Below are 17,538 nucleotides of genomic sequence, written 5' to 3' on the forward strand. Positions count from 1 at the left end.
TCTCACTCTTAATCTGTGTGTGTTTGTGCTCCATCCTAGCTACACAGTTTTCACTGCCAGAGGTGAGTCTCTGCTTGTGTCAGCTCTTTGGCTATTTATAACACATCACACAGAACTAAAATAGTACTAGTATCCACCATATCCGTGTATGTGTCACTGAGGTTCTGCCAGCATAGCCTCTTAGTGTAGAGATACTATTCAGAGTAACACTAATGTGTCTAAGTCTGATGGCACGCAAATGCATGACACCATCATCAAAGCCATTACATCATGTGGCTAAGCCCCATTACCACTAAATGAGAGGCTGTGGCTTTCCCCTATTAACCCAAATTAAATCATGGTGATCGACACTGTGCACACAAGAGGTGACAAAGGAAACTTACAAAAAAAAATAATAATAATGTCTAACAGAGAATGTTGGCCAGTACACTCTGGTGTGTTGGTGTGGTGGAAACCGTATCTCCTATTAATTAATCATGCCTAACCAAGGCACTAACAAACAGGTGGTTGGTCCTGGGTTCATGGTCTGAGTTATACAATATAATCATTGTAAATGTGCTATTTTTTGGTTTTACATGATTTAAATACATTTTCTTTCCCAACGTGATAGTCTACATGCCGTTTCAAAGCAGCAGCAACACTCAACAGTCCCTTGTAGGGCTGGGTATCATTAAACTTCCTTTTCAAACTACACCTCATTCTATTCAGGCAAAACCTTTTTTATTTAATAATGATCCATTTAGCAGGTTGGCATACATTTTAATTGCATAGAAGCCCCCCCATTTTAGTAAAACCCTGCAAATATCCAGAAGAAAAATGGAATTTGAGGACATAGCCTAATTGTCCTTAATGATAGCTATGGCTCTGGTCTGAAACACAACTTAAGGGCTATGATTTAAGGTTAATTTGATAGTTAGGATGAGGTTTCTGTTTAGACGTTTGCATTTAACAGGAGGTCAGCACAAGCACAGAAAACATGTGAACATGAATGTAGAACAGATGCATTTTGTTAGCATGTAAGCCCATGCACTCAGATTTATCATATCTATCGCAGGAAAATAATATTGGTGAAATAAGACTTAAGGCAAACCCAGCATCAGGAGGTCAGTGACTGTTGGGCCCACATCTTTACAGAGACCTGGTTCCATCACGGTATCCCAGATGAAGCTGCCCTTGAAGCTTGAAGAGCAGGACTCCGGTGGGACAAGATGGGGTTGACTCTGTGGTTACATCATGATGCTTGGTGTTTGAACACATTTAAAGCTGATGTCCAATGTTTAATGTTAAGATGACGGCCATATAATCTGCCCAGAGAATTGTTTAGTTGCTGCTGTTTGCATTCCTTATGATGCAAATTTTAAAAAAAACACTACAGGTATGTACTACTATTTCTGTTTTGTTTGTCATGTGTTTGCTGTGTTACAAAGGGGCTACAACTGCATTTTGTTGTACTTCCGTGTTGTATAATGACAATAAATTATCCTTGAATCCTTGAGGTGAGTTTAGCTGAAGGTGAGCGCTAATAGAGGATGGCATGGAAAGGAAAAAGCAGGTTGATGAAAAGCTCATTATGCTGCTTAGGCCAATCCCCCGGCACGTTTCCCAGGGCTAATCAAGCCACATAGGGAGCATGAGTAAGCCAGAGGGAAACATGGGTTTATCTGAGAGCAGGAAGACATCACTAATCACTGTAATGTGGTTAGTTGGACTGCTATTGTTCTGGACCACTGGCTGCACCAACACACAAACAGTTGCTTGGCATTCAACAGTGCTACCTCTTGTCCACCACCACATGCTACACATACCTCCATTCTTACCTCTCTTTTCATGAGTAGGTCTGCCATTTTATGGTAAAGACAACATCATACTGTGTTTGGATGGTGATACATGATAGATTTGGATAGGGCTGGAGACCAATGACTCTGAAGACTAAGGTCATAGTTTACAGTTTTCAGCTTCGTGCAGCTACTGTGGGTGGCCAGCTACTTCTGGCCAGATTACCACAAAATGTGCTGTATATGTTCATGGCTGCAAGAGGATGATCCCTAAGGATGTTGTTGATTTCCCTGCTGCAAGAGGATGATCCCTAAGGATGTTGTTGATTTCCCTGGCATTTCCTTTAATGACACAGTTAGGCCAAATTAACCCTTTACTAATTCCCACCCCTAAAATGAAGACTGGCCAATCCTAGCATAGCATCAGCCAGCTTTGACCAGGGTCCGACAACCATGCAGCTCATGCAATCATTTCAGATCATCTCCTTTTTCAGGCTGGTTCTGTGGATTTGGAGCTAATAATGGTTAAACGAAAAAGTTTCTATGTAAAAGCTTACATTAGCAAAGTATGTTAGCATGTCATTAACCAGTGTTAGCACGTCTATAAGCCAGCTACTGAAGGTACACTGAATGAACACACATGCTGCCTTTGCTTTTTACAGACTGTAACAGTGAATAAAGACTTACCTGGCTTTACAGGAACAGTGTTGGCTCCTAATTTTATTGTCTTCTGTCACAATTGACAGGTGATGTGGTGGTTCTCTTTCACATTGTGATCTGTATACTATAGCTTCTATCTTTATCTTTTCAGCCTGTTTTCAACTTGAAACTGTTCGACATCCTGGTTATATCCTTCAAATGCATAGTGTAGAGCCTTTTCTCTCTGAAATCGCTTTTTCTTTTTTACGTTTTTTGTGATATTTATGCAGTGAGTGCAGTTAGTGACAGTGTGGGCTGCATGGTAGCTCCGACAGTTTGACGCAGTAGCAGTCTGTAGAAATGTACCCATGACCACTGTGATCCATAACAAGGTACTCAAAAATAATGGCCACATTTTCAATAAATTTGCTGTGTATATTCATGATTACAGAGTTGGCTCCTATTTGTTTCTTCCCGAGTGTTTCTTTCGTTCCAGCAATAGGGCCAATAGCTGATACCCTAACCGCTTTCCTTCAAATTTGCTGAGCTAAGTTAATGCTCCGCAGAGGATCAACCATGTTTATTTGAATTCCTTCTAGTGCATCCACGTGACCAACTTTTCACTTTCAACCCCACAGTGTGAAAACCTCCAATTATAGACGTTCTTTAATTTAGACTGTGTTGTTGATCAACACTTTCATATTGTGGATGTATTGAACACTAAGGCCTCTAGGGACTGCCAGCCACTCCCAACACATTTCATTGTGTTAATACCTGGCCAGTGTCAGCCCCATACATCTGTAAACCCATTTATCAGTCAAACCTGAGTGTGTTTTTTGTCTGCACTGGCCTCTTGTCAGTTAACCGACAAGGTGGCAGCCATGCAGTGGAGTCGCACCCGGACGAACAAACCCCACTCCCATGTAATTACTCAGCCTCCCGTGACCACTGCCTGCAGGTGGGATACTGACAGCAACACTCCTCCCCCACTGTCAACCCTCTCACTAAGAGTAATGAGGCACACAGCGCACACATGCACACACTCGGGCCCAAAGCCCATCCCTGTGTGTGTGTGGATGTGAATGGGTGTTACTGTAGCTATTTGTGTGAGTGAGAAATAAAAGAAATAGCATAAAGTAGCAAGGAGGTGGGTGCGAGACTCAGCTTTTGTGAGGGCGTTAAGATGCTAAACTACCTGATTATAAATTCTATTTTTACGTGTGAAGTAAGAAAAAGCAGGAATACGAGTGTGTTAATGTTAATGGGGATTACAGGGATGGTTAGAGACAGCAGACGGCTGAGATAATGACAAAGACACAGCACCGAGTTCAGTGGAGTGGTGGTGTGTACGTGCACCTGTGTTTGTGAGTGTGAGACACACACACCCCTCCTCCACCTGGGATGGCCTGCCAGTCAGAATGGAACAGCTGGATACAGTTTCTTCAAGCCAACACATAATAATGGCTGCAATTTGGCACTTGATGAATCCAAGGGAAAACAGAAATAATTTCACCCGCCTCCTCTATGCCTTGATAGCACTCCTCCAGCTCCATCTGCACAGGCCAATCTCACACTCAAGTGTCTGTTCAACACAAAAAAAACGCCTTTTAATCACTTGTGAACATCCATATGTTTTCATTGAAAGGGGTTCTCAACATCAGAAGCGCTGAAAAAAAAAAGAAACAGGTTTTCATCCCCTGAAGCTGCACATGCTGCTTATCACATCAAGTTCCAGTACCGTCGGACATTTTAGGAAACACGGTTGTTTGCTTCCACAGTGAAATGAGAAGATTGATAGGTTTTACAACGAGTTGTAAGACATCATCTAATAAGGCAAGCTAGTCACTGATACATCCAAGACTCCTGGGTCTTAATCAGTTTGGAAAATGCTTAACACATGAAAACCTTTTAGTATGAATCAACAATTTTTAAATAGCAGCGATGGGAAAAGTAATCAAACTTTGAGCTGAAAATGAAAGTCAACTGCACTGGAATAAAAGCAACTTTATTGTAAGCTAAAACCAAAGAAACCACTGCGGACTGACATGGGATTCGAACAGCGGTCACTGTCTGTATGTATGTACAGTAACAAGTATTGGCATTTCTAATGATCAGCAATTTATTTTTTCCATTAATTGTTGGGTCTATAAAATGTCAGTAAATGGTAATCAGTGTTTCTCAAAGCACAAGATGACGTCCTCAAATTTCTTTTTTTGACCACTACTCAAAGATAATCAGTTAACTGTCATAGAGGAGTAAAAAAACGTAAAATACTGACATTCATGAAGTTGGAATCAGAGAATTTTGACTGTAAAATGTGGTACTGTAAACAAGTTTTCACCAAAAAGGAGAGGTGAGACTGAACAACATAATAGAAATGTGGTCAAGAAAACCAAAGCAATAAGGTATACAATGATTCAAGTTTGCATAGTTGGTTGTAATTCTCTTTGGGTTTGTCAGCGCAAACTACTCCTTTCATATTACACAAAGTAAATTGAGCTATTGTTCATATAAAAATATTAGGACGTAACAAATAGTTTAAAGATTTGATTTTTTTTTTTTTACATGAGTACTTTGTGTATAAAGCTGGTATTTCTAGAATAGGCTACACTAATATTATTAGTATTATACTATTTATAGAACTAGATTGGCTGTGTGAAAGTGATGTCGGCGGGTTCTGGTAAGCCAACTAAAAATATCACGGGTTCACGGAAATAGAGTTCATAATAACTGAGGGGTTATATTCATTAAAGAAAGTTGATCCATCAAAATAAAAACTTACTTATTTAATCTGAAGAATTGCTTTGTTCAAACTGGGGACTATAATTATTCTTTTTTTTTTAAGATGATGATTAATGACGGAAGGAATCATCCCAAACCCAAATTGAAGCTTTGAATGTAAACAAAAAAGACATTTCTTACAGCCATAAAAATATTGATCAGTTCAGCTTTAAACATACACATAACTGGCACCTTGAGTATTGGTATCACTGTCACCTGTAGAAACCTAAATCAGTCCACCTCCACTTCACCAGCAGCTTATTATTTTTGACTGGTGTAAATGGCTGAATAAAGCACTTGACACTTGATCTACAGAGGCTGCCGTATTTCCCCCTCCACACCCGCCTCCTGTTCACTGTTGATACCCTCACGAGACCCCTCTCAGCCCAGAGGTTAAAGGTCACTATGAGAGAGGGAGAGGGCGGTGACAGTGTGTTGGGGCTGGGGGGGGTCCTTTGGGGAAAGAGGAGGAAGAACAAAGAGTGGGTCATGTGACTTGAGGTGAAGCCTCTTCTTCCTTTTGTGCACCACATGGACATAAGCATCTGCGGCAGAGGGGCTAAACAGAGCCGCACGCTGCATGAGGACAATACAGAGACACTGTGTTGTTCTTTGTGTGTGTGTGTGAGGTTTAAACAGGCCTAAATGGCCTCCATTCATTAGGTCTTTCTGAAGCTGACTGGGTCCTTACAGAGGAACTGCCCCACTAATTACCATCAGCCGTTGCCCCAGCTTGCTCGGCTCTGCAAAGACTTTTGTTGTCCTGAACTGTACCAAGAAGTGTCAAGTCTCGTGGTGGATGCTGGTAGTGGTGGTGCTGAAGGGTGAGGGATTGCACTGAACAGATCAATATGATGCTTACCTATTTTTATTTTTATATAAAATCAACGTGAAAGACAAGACACTTGGAACTTTGAATTTGTAGTTCAAAATTGGCTTTGAATGGCTTAACTTGTCTTAAGACAAATAAATTTGTAATGCAATCGATTGCATTTCTGCAATGAAATCGCTGACAATGTGGGGGGCAAGAAAGAGTTTGAAGAGTTACATAGTGAAAGCAAGGCTAGCAAACCAGCCTAAACGCAAACAGTGTTATTATTTTATAGCCATGACATTTATCCTTTAACACTTCTTTCATAATGATAGGTTAAAGCAAACTCAAGCAGATTTCATTCCCTGTGCTGTTTAAAGTGGATTTAAAATAAATATCTTTGCAATAAAACAGAAGAAAGTACAGCACATTAAAGCTGAAGCATGAAGTTGAACTGTAAACTGGGATTGTTAAATGAGTTTACAACAGATCATTTCTTATTCCACTTATCAGTGAGATGTGTTTCTTTATAGCTCTGTGACTAAATATAATTTGCTTTACCAATGTTTGAACCTAGCCATGTTCTCTGCATCAGTGACACTGAACAACCGGCCCCCTGTTTCAGCACCGGACACCGCAGTGTTGGCGTCTGGGGTGCAAAGATATGATGTGACATGGAGCGATCAACCACCCGCCATCCACCTAAGCCGCCACCTGCTGCCAGTATGCCAGAGAAATGCACATTCAGTTTAACATCCGCTCATCATGTTTTGCTGATGATTAAACTGAGTATTTACCCTCTGTCTATCAGCAATGAAAACCTCCATTCTCAACAACAGAAGTGTTTCGCCAATGTGTCAGCCCTCACTAAAAATGATTGGACACACCTTCCTGTTGTTGCTGACATCCATCATTAATGCTATGAAATATTAGCTGTGAATATGCCCTCATTTGTTATTGAGTGATGAGTTTACTGGTGCACAAAAGTCTTAATATTTTAATATTTATGCACTTCTATAAGCGACCTGAAAACCGCAGGATGCGGCGCAAGAGAGGAGCGTCCAAAACACTGGTTTTGGAGTGATGCGTTCCTAGCAACGCGTCTCGGTGTCATTGGCCCCTTATGCTGCAAAATTGAAAATACCAAAATGCACAAACATAGATGCTCCATTCTACAGTCTAGCTGACAGTGTGACAAACCCCAAGAGATCAACCTGCAATCTCCACTCAGAGAGGAACAGGAATCTAATCCCCCAACCTTCTGTCCGTGGCTTCTGTGCTCCAAACACTGAGACAGTACCAGCAGGTCTGCTGCCAAAAGACATTAGTGGCACACAGTGCCAGATTACACATCACTACAAAATTCCATACATGTAGGTAGTGTAGAGGATTAATGTGACACACATGACTTATTGTTTGTCTCATTCAGCATTTTTGGCCTGGTTACACTTAATTCTTGGTAGAGGTCCACACGGGATGATTAAATGGATTAAATACTAATATTTCCTTCAAGCATTTAGTGAAACCGACTCTTTTCCTTGGCACTTCTGCAATATTGCTGGGAACAGCAATCTCTTGAGAACCCAACCCCCGCTTTACTCACTGGAGTAACCTATTTGAAGCCACTGGGCTAATTCCAGCCACCCATCTGTACCAAGGGTGTGGGTTAAGCCAATTCTTCACTGCAATGTCTATATTACACACTCCCCTGAAACACCTTCTTTTCTAACAGACATCATCTTTGCTCTCGCCCCTCCCTCCCAGACAGAAGGTGCTGAGGTGGAAGTGAAAGCTTCATGCATTGTTGTGTTTAGCACGTGGGGAAGGATTGGGGCTCCAGGAGAAAAAAAAAATGCCAAAAGTATAATTTAAATTCAAGAACACACAAACGTTCAAAGATCTTTTCTAAGGAGTCAACAGACATCCTCTTTGCTCTCGCCCCTCCCTCCCAGACAGAAGGTGCTGAGGTGGAAGTGAAAGCTTCATGCGTTGTTGTGTTTAGCACGTGGGGAAGGATTGGGGCTCCAGGAGAAAAAAAAAATGCCAAAAATATAATTTAAATTCAAGAACACACAAACGTTCAAAAATGGTTCACGTGCTTTTATCTCAGCATCGGTGTCACAGTCCGCTCAGCTAGCCAAACTAGCATCAGGGAGGCAAGTGCCGACGCACATAAGCCAAGAGGAGACACACATAAACACGTCTATACCGTATGTAGGTTAACTTTGTACGGCCAATCTGCTCTGCTTTCTCTACCCATAATCTCCTCCCCTGCCTTAACACGGTGGGAGGTACAGCACATAATACCAGGGGATTTCCATTCCTTTACACAGTATGAGCAATGAAGCTGGTAAACAACAATAATGCCAAAAGAGGACAACAATCATAATTTAAGGTGCAACAACAGAGAATGTAAACCGAGGTTGACCTGTATGTATTTTTTAAGATATTTTGGATTGAGGTGCTAGAAATGTAGGTTTTGACACTAAATACTTTCTAAAGCTTACACTTAACCAAGTCTGTACAATTAGACAGAAACATCAATTGTTATAGGAAAATACACATAGCAGACTATTTTTAGTGTCCACCCACACGGTATTTCTCCTATCAAAATACAACACAAACATTATTGACGGTTAAATTACTTCTTTCTTGTTACATATTTGCCAAAATAAATACCAAATTCAAAACAAACAAGGATATGATGATATATGACTATAAAAGCATTAAGGTAATTATGTCATGCACATTCTGGATTTCACAAACACAGATTATTAACCAGTATAGATTACATTTTTGACTCCACCCTAAGTCCCCATTGATCGCATAAAGGCTGAGCTGCATTGTCAGGACTATACCCATTGATCAGCTCCCACTGGTAGGGGAGTTGCAGGATCCCAGTGAAACCAGTACATTGATTGGGAAAAACAGAGAGAGATTAGAAAGAAGTGAAAGAAAACATTGATCTCTAGCTGCATCCAAAGGGCACCCCTGTCCCGATGGGTGTGGGGGTTCACATCCCTCCTCCCACTCCTTCACTCCTCTCGTTGGGCTATGCATCAGCATTGTGTCCTTCTGACCATGTGCTGCTCTCTCGCAGTGAATGAGCCTCGGCCGGTGAGAGGCACCACCCAAAACAGCAGCAGCAATGAGCCTTGTATTGAACTGCAAAGCTGCCCACACTGTGAGCTACTGTAGTCACAAAACCCTTGTTCAACTAATCAACATCAAATTCTGGGTTACTTTTCCACAAATCAAACATCTGCATCTGCACTTAAATACTGCTGTGTGTAAAACTGAGTGTACAGCATGCTCGTAGTTCCCCCTCCCAGGAAAGAGCCAAATGCAGCTGTGCACAAGCCATTTCTCATCAATTGCACTATATGTCAAGCTGTGATAAATGAGTCAATAGCAGCGCAGGGCAGCCGAGGAGTCCCAGCTGCCTCAGTCCAGAACGGGGGAAGCGCAGCCAAAAGACAGCAAGCACATGCCCGCTCCTCTAAACCCCCAGTCTGGGGCAAAGAGATATTCACCTCAGGGACTGCAGTAAATATGTTACCACACTATACAGTAGCAAGATGGCTCCAATGCATCAACCTGCCACATGCACGTCTGCAAGAAAAGAGGCGGTGAAAAGAAACTTTTGCTTTTAATGAAGGTTCTCTTCATTTGCACGAAGGTTTGATGAAGTTATAAAATGTGTAGAATACAATACAATGCAAAAAAAAACCTATAAAAACATAAAGAAGAACACTTTGAGCAAGTTCACCAGCTTCCCTGCACCCTGCCATACACTACACATGCATTTATTGCAAGAGTAGCAGTGGATGGGACATCCATACACCAACTCAGCCTCTGCAAGACCCCCCCCCTGCACCCCAGGTGGTGAAATAGTAAAGAGGGTGGACCGTACCTGTTTGCCAGATGTACAGGGGTTTAGATTCCACTGCGGTTTGTGCATCCATCTCCCAGATGGAGAGGAAGAGCAGCGCTATCCTCCAGAGAGAGGGGAGCTGTGCCTCTCTCGAGACCCCCAGCGTCCCCACAGCTCTGCTGGCCAGCCCCATGGCCACCACACGGCAAGTACTGTAGCTCCCAATGCAGTCAAGGGGAAAACAAAAAACACAAGCCTGGGCCGAGGTAGGGAGCTGGACTGAAGTGTGTTTCTGCTTCTGCTTTGTCCACACCAGTGCGTCTAAGAAGAAGTAATCCCAGGCAAACGGGGCTAAGGTCTGTCCTCGTCCGTTCTCTTTCTCTTTCTCTCTTGGATCCTTAATGAGCGAGAACAGGGTCTGGCAGTAATAAAACAGGGAACAATAGATCCCTAAGCCCAGCCTGCTGCTGCTGCTGCTGTATGCCGGGTTGATGCAGCGCCTCCCTCCCTCTCTTCCTTTCTCTCTCTCTCTCTCTCTCTCTCTCTTACACACACAGGCACATGCACACACGCCCGCCCTCTATACCCTATCTTCCCTCCCCGTATTCGTCTCCCATCCCTTTTTCAAAGGGCTCAGTGAAGCTGTTCTGCACTCCGATCGAAGTAGGCAGCTGGATCTGGAAGGTGGAGGTGTGGTTGTTGAACAACACAAACGGCTTAAAATAGACAAAAAATAGGTATACTTACCAAAACATGTTGTCAGGAAGTATAATAGGGAATCCACAAGGTCAGTGGTGGAAAACTAATACTAATACCTCATACCACACTGTGAAAATACTGCAGGTAAAAGTATGTATGTTGAAGTATTTCTTAACAAAACATATTTAAAGTATCAGAAGTAAAGTGGATTCATTTTATTTCTGCTATTATTAGTGCTACTACTGTTATTACTACTGGCATATATATACAGTATATATATATATATATATATATATATATATATATATAGTGTAGGAGCCAAAAAAGGACAATTTAATTTATTGTTAAGACGAGAGATGCTTTTGGGCTTTGGTTGGTATTTTTGCTCCATGTGGCCAACCATGGCATCGAAAAGTTGATAAATTGGCACCCAATGATGGCGTCAGGCTCTTTGTTATAGTAGCTGCACACAAGGCATGCAGCGTAAAGGACGCCAAGATATGAAATAGTTTTTTCACGGGTTTATATAGGTTAATTAAGTTATTGTTCATTTAAGCAAAAGGTTTATGATATACTGTTTTTCTTTGTTTTGGGTTGCCGCGGTATATCCTTTTTTTTGTTGTTGTAGTGTAGTTTAACACACACAAACACACACACGTTAACACCCACACACACACATTGCCCTTCCATTCATTCATCCGCTTCATCCACCTGACTACGCCTGGACGACAAACCGTGAGTAACCTAAAAGGACATAACTAGCGAAACTCTGTTTAGCACGTTTCTTGGCTATAGAATATGGCTTATTAGAAACAAGGAAGGATGCCATCACACATATATATATATATATATATATATATATATATATATATATATATATATATATATATATATATATATATATATTTAAAGCAGGCTACTATGACAGCGTCCTTGCAGTCAAACGAATCAATCCTCCTCGTGTTCTATGATATGAAATGCAGACCAGATTTTATTGCGCATGTATTGTGCCCCAATGATATTACACATGACATATCCTCTTAACTCTGCTTGAACACAATGGGTGTTTCTCAAAGCTTTTTGGTGTGTGACAGACTTGTTCAGCCATCAACACTTTTATCACTGAGGCCGGCAACAGCAGAGAGAAACAGCAGGTAGAGCGAGCATGTTTTAAATCTCACTCCGTAAAATTTGTGTTTATTATAACCAAACCAGAGTTGATGATTGCTGGAAAGACTAAGCTAACCAAGATGTATTTTTATGTTTTATTTTGTTTTGTACATTTATAGGTTTTAATAATTGTAAAAACAGTTGATTGACTTGATTTATTTTTTATATGCCTACATGTTTTAAATCAGTGTATATTGTTTTGAGGAATGCAAAATCAATATTCCTTTAAGACATGAATTACCCTAATTAAAGTAAAAAAAAAAAAAAAGAAATATATCTTTACATACAATAGCTGTATCCCAATCCAGCGGCTGCAGCCTTCGGAGGACCCAGCCTTCACGGTCTAGCCTAGCCACTGTAGGACACTACTTGTAAGGACCTGTCCTAGCAAGGAAGCATGCTTGAATTTGAGAAACACCCATAATTACGAATCCCACAATGTCATCCTCCTCATGCCTAAACCTAACTAACCCAACCAATGAAGCCAACGAGTAGAGAGGGTATTTTTCCATACCTTCTCCATAGCAGATTGTAATTTAGCCTACCAGGGCCAAATGTGCAACGCCAGATATATGAGAAGCTGATTGAGATGTGCAAGGACAGCGCCGAATCCATCACCTGCGATCACCTACGAACAGTATGTCAATATTTCTGTGACTTCCTGTTTATTCTTTGAAAGCTGCTGGAAACTGTCCGAGACCAAACGCTTTCTGTCACTGCCCATCTCAAATGAGTCTAAGGAGCTGTTAAACATGTAGCAACCATGCATCCTGCTTACCCACCTAACGGGGAGAAGCTCTTCTAAAAGCTCAGCTTAACCATTTAGAAAAAGAAGAAAATAATTAAACTTCTTGTCTTACTTTTGCTGCATCTTCAGCCTTCATGTGAAAACACTATGAATCATGGCACTGCACTCATTCTAAAGGCCCTGTACATGGTTGTAGTTTTCATTGAATGGGAAAACAATTCAGACAGTGGGAGAAAATGCCGAACTCTATTGACTGGGATCATCTCAAACTCAAATCGAAACAGTTTAGGGGGATCCGTCGTATAATAAGGAATTAACCAATTATTTTTGTTAAATCTTTATGGCATTTTGTATCATGACATTGTGTTTTGTCTTGTTCTGTGTGTGGTTTTTTTTGCTGAGCTGTGTATATTTGTAATGCGCACGGATGGGTGTGTCAAAATTACTGAGGTTATGAATGCTTGTAGCATTGGTCACTATAAAAAGGGATTTTTTTAATTATATAATCATTTGTCAGTGTTTCCTGTTTTATTTTGGTGTTACTTACCTCTCCTCTTGTTTCAGATCACTTCACTTCCTGTCTTTTTGTGTTTTCCCACCACTGTGATTGTCTGCCCCGCACTTGATTGACCCCCACTATGTCTAATTACCTACACCTCCCCAGTGTAGTTAAACCCTTGCTTTTAGTGCATCTTAGTGCATGTCTCTCTGTTGTGCCCCACTGGCTAGCTAATGGCTGCCCCTCTTACACGGCCATTCCAACCCATGGCGTCTCTGTGAAAGTGTAGTGCCCACCCTCCAGATCCCCCACCAGGTGAAACACTGTTAGTTTCTAGCCGCCGGCTCAGCTGTCCACATGTAGAGAGCAGGGTGGAGGCAGTTCCTCAAACATACTCAATCATATTTTTTATGTAGCACTGTTGAGGCTTTGTAACCAACTGTAACTTTGTAAGTGATTGTATTCCTAATTGTGGACTTTTTGGGGTAGATAAGGAAAGAAATATTATTAATGTAATTTTATTCTTTTGTGCATATCTGCTTCTGCTTGGAAGAAATATCTGTTGAAACAAAAAAAAAGGGTGAATAAAAAATGATTTATTGAAATGGCTCATTTTGACCTTGTATGATATTCAAGCCCAGTTAGAAGAGTTACTTATTATTCATGAGAGGCGACCACTGCACTTAATGAAAGCAGATCAGGAATTTGATCAGCAGCAGGTGTGTCAGTAAATCAAATGGACAATGTCAGACATCACAATCCCACAAACCAGCCATGGGTATCTATCCACCTTGGGTGCTAATAGTTCATTGCTGTCCTCTCTTCAGTCTGCCTTTTCGACCATGGACATTATTATTAGTACACATGCTAACTGCCCTGGTTGTTTCTCTCAACCTAGGTCTTAGTTTCATTCCCCACCTCCATTTGGGAACCATGGACAAAACAGACGGCATAAAATGTTTTTAGTCGATTGTCATCAGAGGGTATTAGCCTCATAGATATTGGTTAGAAGGGGCCTGCTACGCCTTCCAGAAGGTTCAGACCGTTATTATATATTCACATGGTTGTTCATTGATAAGAAACAAGAGGACGACTCTGACCACTAGTGGGTGTAGTAATTATGACAGGAGCACAGGAGGAAGTTAGGTGATGTAGTGATAAGAGTGACAACTTCTGCTTTGGGTGGTGGTTGGGGGCAATAGATGGGTCAAACAAACACAAGACCTTGTAGACCGCTGTTAGTGTTCTGTGCGAAACCAAAAGTCAATATTGACTTATTTTACTGTTCTTTTTTTATGTAATGGATGTATTTCACAAACGCAAAGTTACACAGGTTACAAAGCATACTTATTTTAACACAATTGACTTTCTGCGTTTTTAAATGAGTTATGTTAAACTGCGTTACGGTGTTTGGTTCAGGCTACTAGAGCCATTGGTTAAGGTTGGTAAAGAGTGTAGTTTGGGTTAAATATTGAAAAAGTAAACAGGCCATGTCTGGTGCTTCAAATCAGTGTTGACAATTTTAATGTTTAACCAAGACCATTTTACTTAGCCTTAATCAAGGGCCCACAAAAAAAAACCCACATAAAATATAATCTTGGTGCTATTATGTTTCTTAAAAAAACTTTTTTGTTGCAAATTAGGGACTGGTGTCTATTCATTACAGCTGCCTCGAGAATTACTTTCAAGAGCGGTAGGGCAAACACATTATTAAGGCTTTGATCTGTAACGAGTCCAGGTATAACCGCCATGTTCACAGTGTACAATCGACCATATACAACCTACTGAATGTGGACATTCTCACTAACTCACAAATTTGCTATGTTTGAACCATCTGGACTCAATACTAAATAAAAACCCTAAATTGTGATCACACAAACAATTTTACACCATCATAAAAACAAGTTGTAAGGGAGATAATTGAAGGATTGTGTCCCCGAACTGCAAGCTTTATAAACCGTATTAAGGTGAAATCACTATTGCATTATCAGTCACAAAAAGACTATCAAACCGCTATACAATATAAACATACATTCATTTGAGTGAATTGCAAACCTTTTAGCAGCTCCTCATCTGTACACTCCTGCTGCCAGTCCTGACCCTAACACCCCAGACCTTCCCTGGTCTCTGCACAGCCTACCCGATCCCCCTAGGCCCCTCCAGTCATTTCACAGCCATTAGCTTAATAAAGGAACATTTCGCCCGCTGCTCGATGTGGACCCCACAACAAATTACTCCAGTAGCGCCCATGCTGGGCCCCCTCTTTTATGAACTACCCAGCTGGTGTATTGCTAAGACACCCATGCCAGCCAGAATCATAAACACACAAACAGACACAAACTTTGAATTGCCATAACAGGAATGTTCTAAAATCACAAGATAACATAATCGCTACAAAACACAAGACTGCATATGAAATTAATTTATTTCTAATTTTAAAATGTAACAGTGTAATGAATAGCTTCTCTGTTGAGGAGCATCACAACATTTGATGGAACTTAGAGTATCAATCCTATGATAATGTCTAGAAAATAAGCAACCAGACTGAAATCCTCATCAGAGGTTTAATGATCCTCTTTGCTCCTGCATGACTGTGTGGTAATTTCCACATTCCCCACTGCCATTCAGGACCAGGTGCTCATTTGGTAGGGCAGTCTGCGGCGCAAGGACAAGTGGTCGCATGGGTCACTAGGGTATCTCAAGAAGGAAGAAGACGGAGCAGGGTGAAAGCCAGAGTGATAGCACGGCTAAAGGAGGGCTTAACCTTGCTAAAAGGGGTTTGAATCTGACCCTGATTAGTGGGAATCTGCTGGCTGGGATTACAGTCTCTGTGCATTTAAGATGACAAACAGATACTGATAATGAAAAGGAGTTCCTTGGAAGTGATGCACAGTAAGTCATGGACGGCTCTGCTTGATGACATACAGTAAAACAGATTATAATGTTAAAATATAATGTATTATAACAATATAAGATGAACCTGAGACTCCAATTAGCCATGGGGAAGTAAAGTTTGGCATGTTGAATAGTATAGGATAGGATGGCATACTATAGTTTAGTATATTACAACATTGCTTAATATAGTATAGGCATGTAAAATGGGGGGGATGAAAGTCAGAATTGCATTTGGATATATTGCATTATGTTTCTGTTTTTTTTTTTCTTTACTGCAAAAATAATAATGACAGATTTTTATTAATATCCGAAAACTATATTCTTATTTGCGGTACTTCACAGTTCAGTATATAAAAAATATATATAAAAGTGTAGTACAGTACAGTACAATATAATATATTATACTCAAATATAGTCTACTACAATGTGCTACAGTCAGGGATGATACTAGAATAACTTATTCAAGTAAAAGTCAAAGTACTTCTGTAAGCATGTAGTCAGATAAAAGTAAAAACTAGTGTACTAAAATGTACTCTGAGTAAATGTGAGTAAAAAACACGGTGTAAACTGCACAACCAAGCTCTAAAGTCAAAACCAACAATAGGGCCACATTCCTTTTCTATAGCAGGGCATTTGAGCCTGTGCATGGGCCTTCGTATTTAGAAAGTTAAACTTGAACACACAGTCATGATACACGTTTTTTAGATTCAGTGTGACTTACACTTTTTGAGAATATCATTATTGTTCATGCCCTATGCAAATAAATGAGAAATAATAAAAAAGGTATCTCCTTAGAACTCGATAACTTGGCAGTCAGCAGCTCATAGCTAACAGTGCTAACAGCGCTAACAGTGCAAACAGTGAAAACAGATGCTATATTATTGTTCAGAATGTTAAGTACTGCTGCTTTAAAAAGAGGCAAAACATTGTTTTTCATACACTGGTCAATTTTCGAATTTTGTGCTATCTTGTTTCCATAACATGCCAAGTAAAAACAACAATCAGTATTCTTTCAGCCAGGACACCTCTGTTCGTTCCCCATGTGAAACGAGAAGTCAATGTTTATGTTTTTTTTCACGTAACCTGCGTCCTTCTGTAACGGCACTTCCTTGGTCATTTTAACCCAACCAAAGTATTTCAGGATCTATTCGTAGAACTAACTAAGTAGATGTGTTGCCGTATGCATTTAAGGAGTGGAAATTGACACGTGTTGCAGGCCTTCATTGGAAAGCAGACGAAAGTTAAGGAGTAACTGAACTCATATCATTCATAGCCTGATTCATTATTTTCCTCAAAACATGGCGAAAATAGTTTTTTTTATTGCTGTTGACAGTATTTTCTGATTAATGGGGTGATAATCAGGGACATGAATATATAAAAAATACATGTATGCAAATTGGCACATATTTAATAAAATGATACCCCATTTGCATATTTAAACATACATTTTCAGAAAACTTGTGATACAAACAAATAATTCTCTTGACGTAAATAACCAACAATGGAAGTTACACAGGTAGTCACACTTCTTTACCCCCATTCACCTGGGGTGTCTACCCCCAAGGGAACTGTGTGATAAAACAGCATCATTTAGGCTATGATGATCATAGGTCGGCAAGTATGCTAACCAACCATATTCACCACCAT

At 40.6% G+C, this 17,538-nt stretch overlaps 1 protein-coding gene across 1 annotated transcript in view; it reads right to left on the reverse strand.

The window, feature by feature from the left end:
- The window catches only part of thsd7aa (thrombospondin, type I, domain containing 7Aa), a 148,211-nt gene extending 138,138 nt beyond the window's left edge, over window positions 1-10,073 (reverse strand). Inside the window, exon 1 of the mRNA XM_054605990.1 lies at window positions 9,920-10,073. Coding sequence (XP_054461965.1) covers window positions 9,920-10,073 — 154 coding nt within the window. The remainder of the gene's footprint in view (window positions 1-9,919) is intronic.
- Between the last annotated feature and the right edge of the window lie 7,465 nt (window positions 10,074-17,538).

This window comes from Anoplopoma fimbria, chromosome 10, assembly GCF_027596085.1.
Source record: "Anoplopoma fimbria isolate UVic2021 breed Golden Eagle Sablefish chromosome 10, Afim_UVic_2022, whole genome shotgun sequence".
Lineage (NCBI taxonomy): Eukaryota > Metazoa > Chordata > Actinopteri > Perciformes > Anoplopomatidae > Anoplopoma > Anoplopoma fimbria.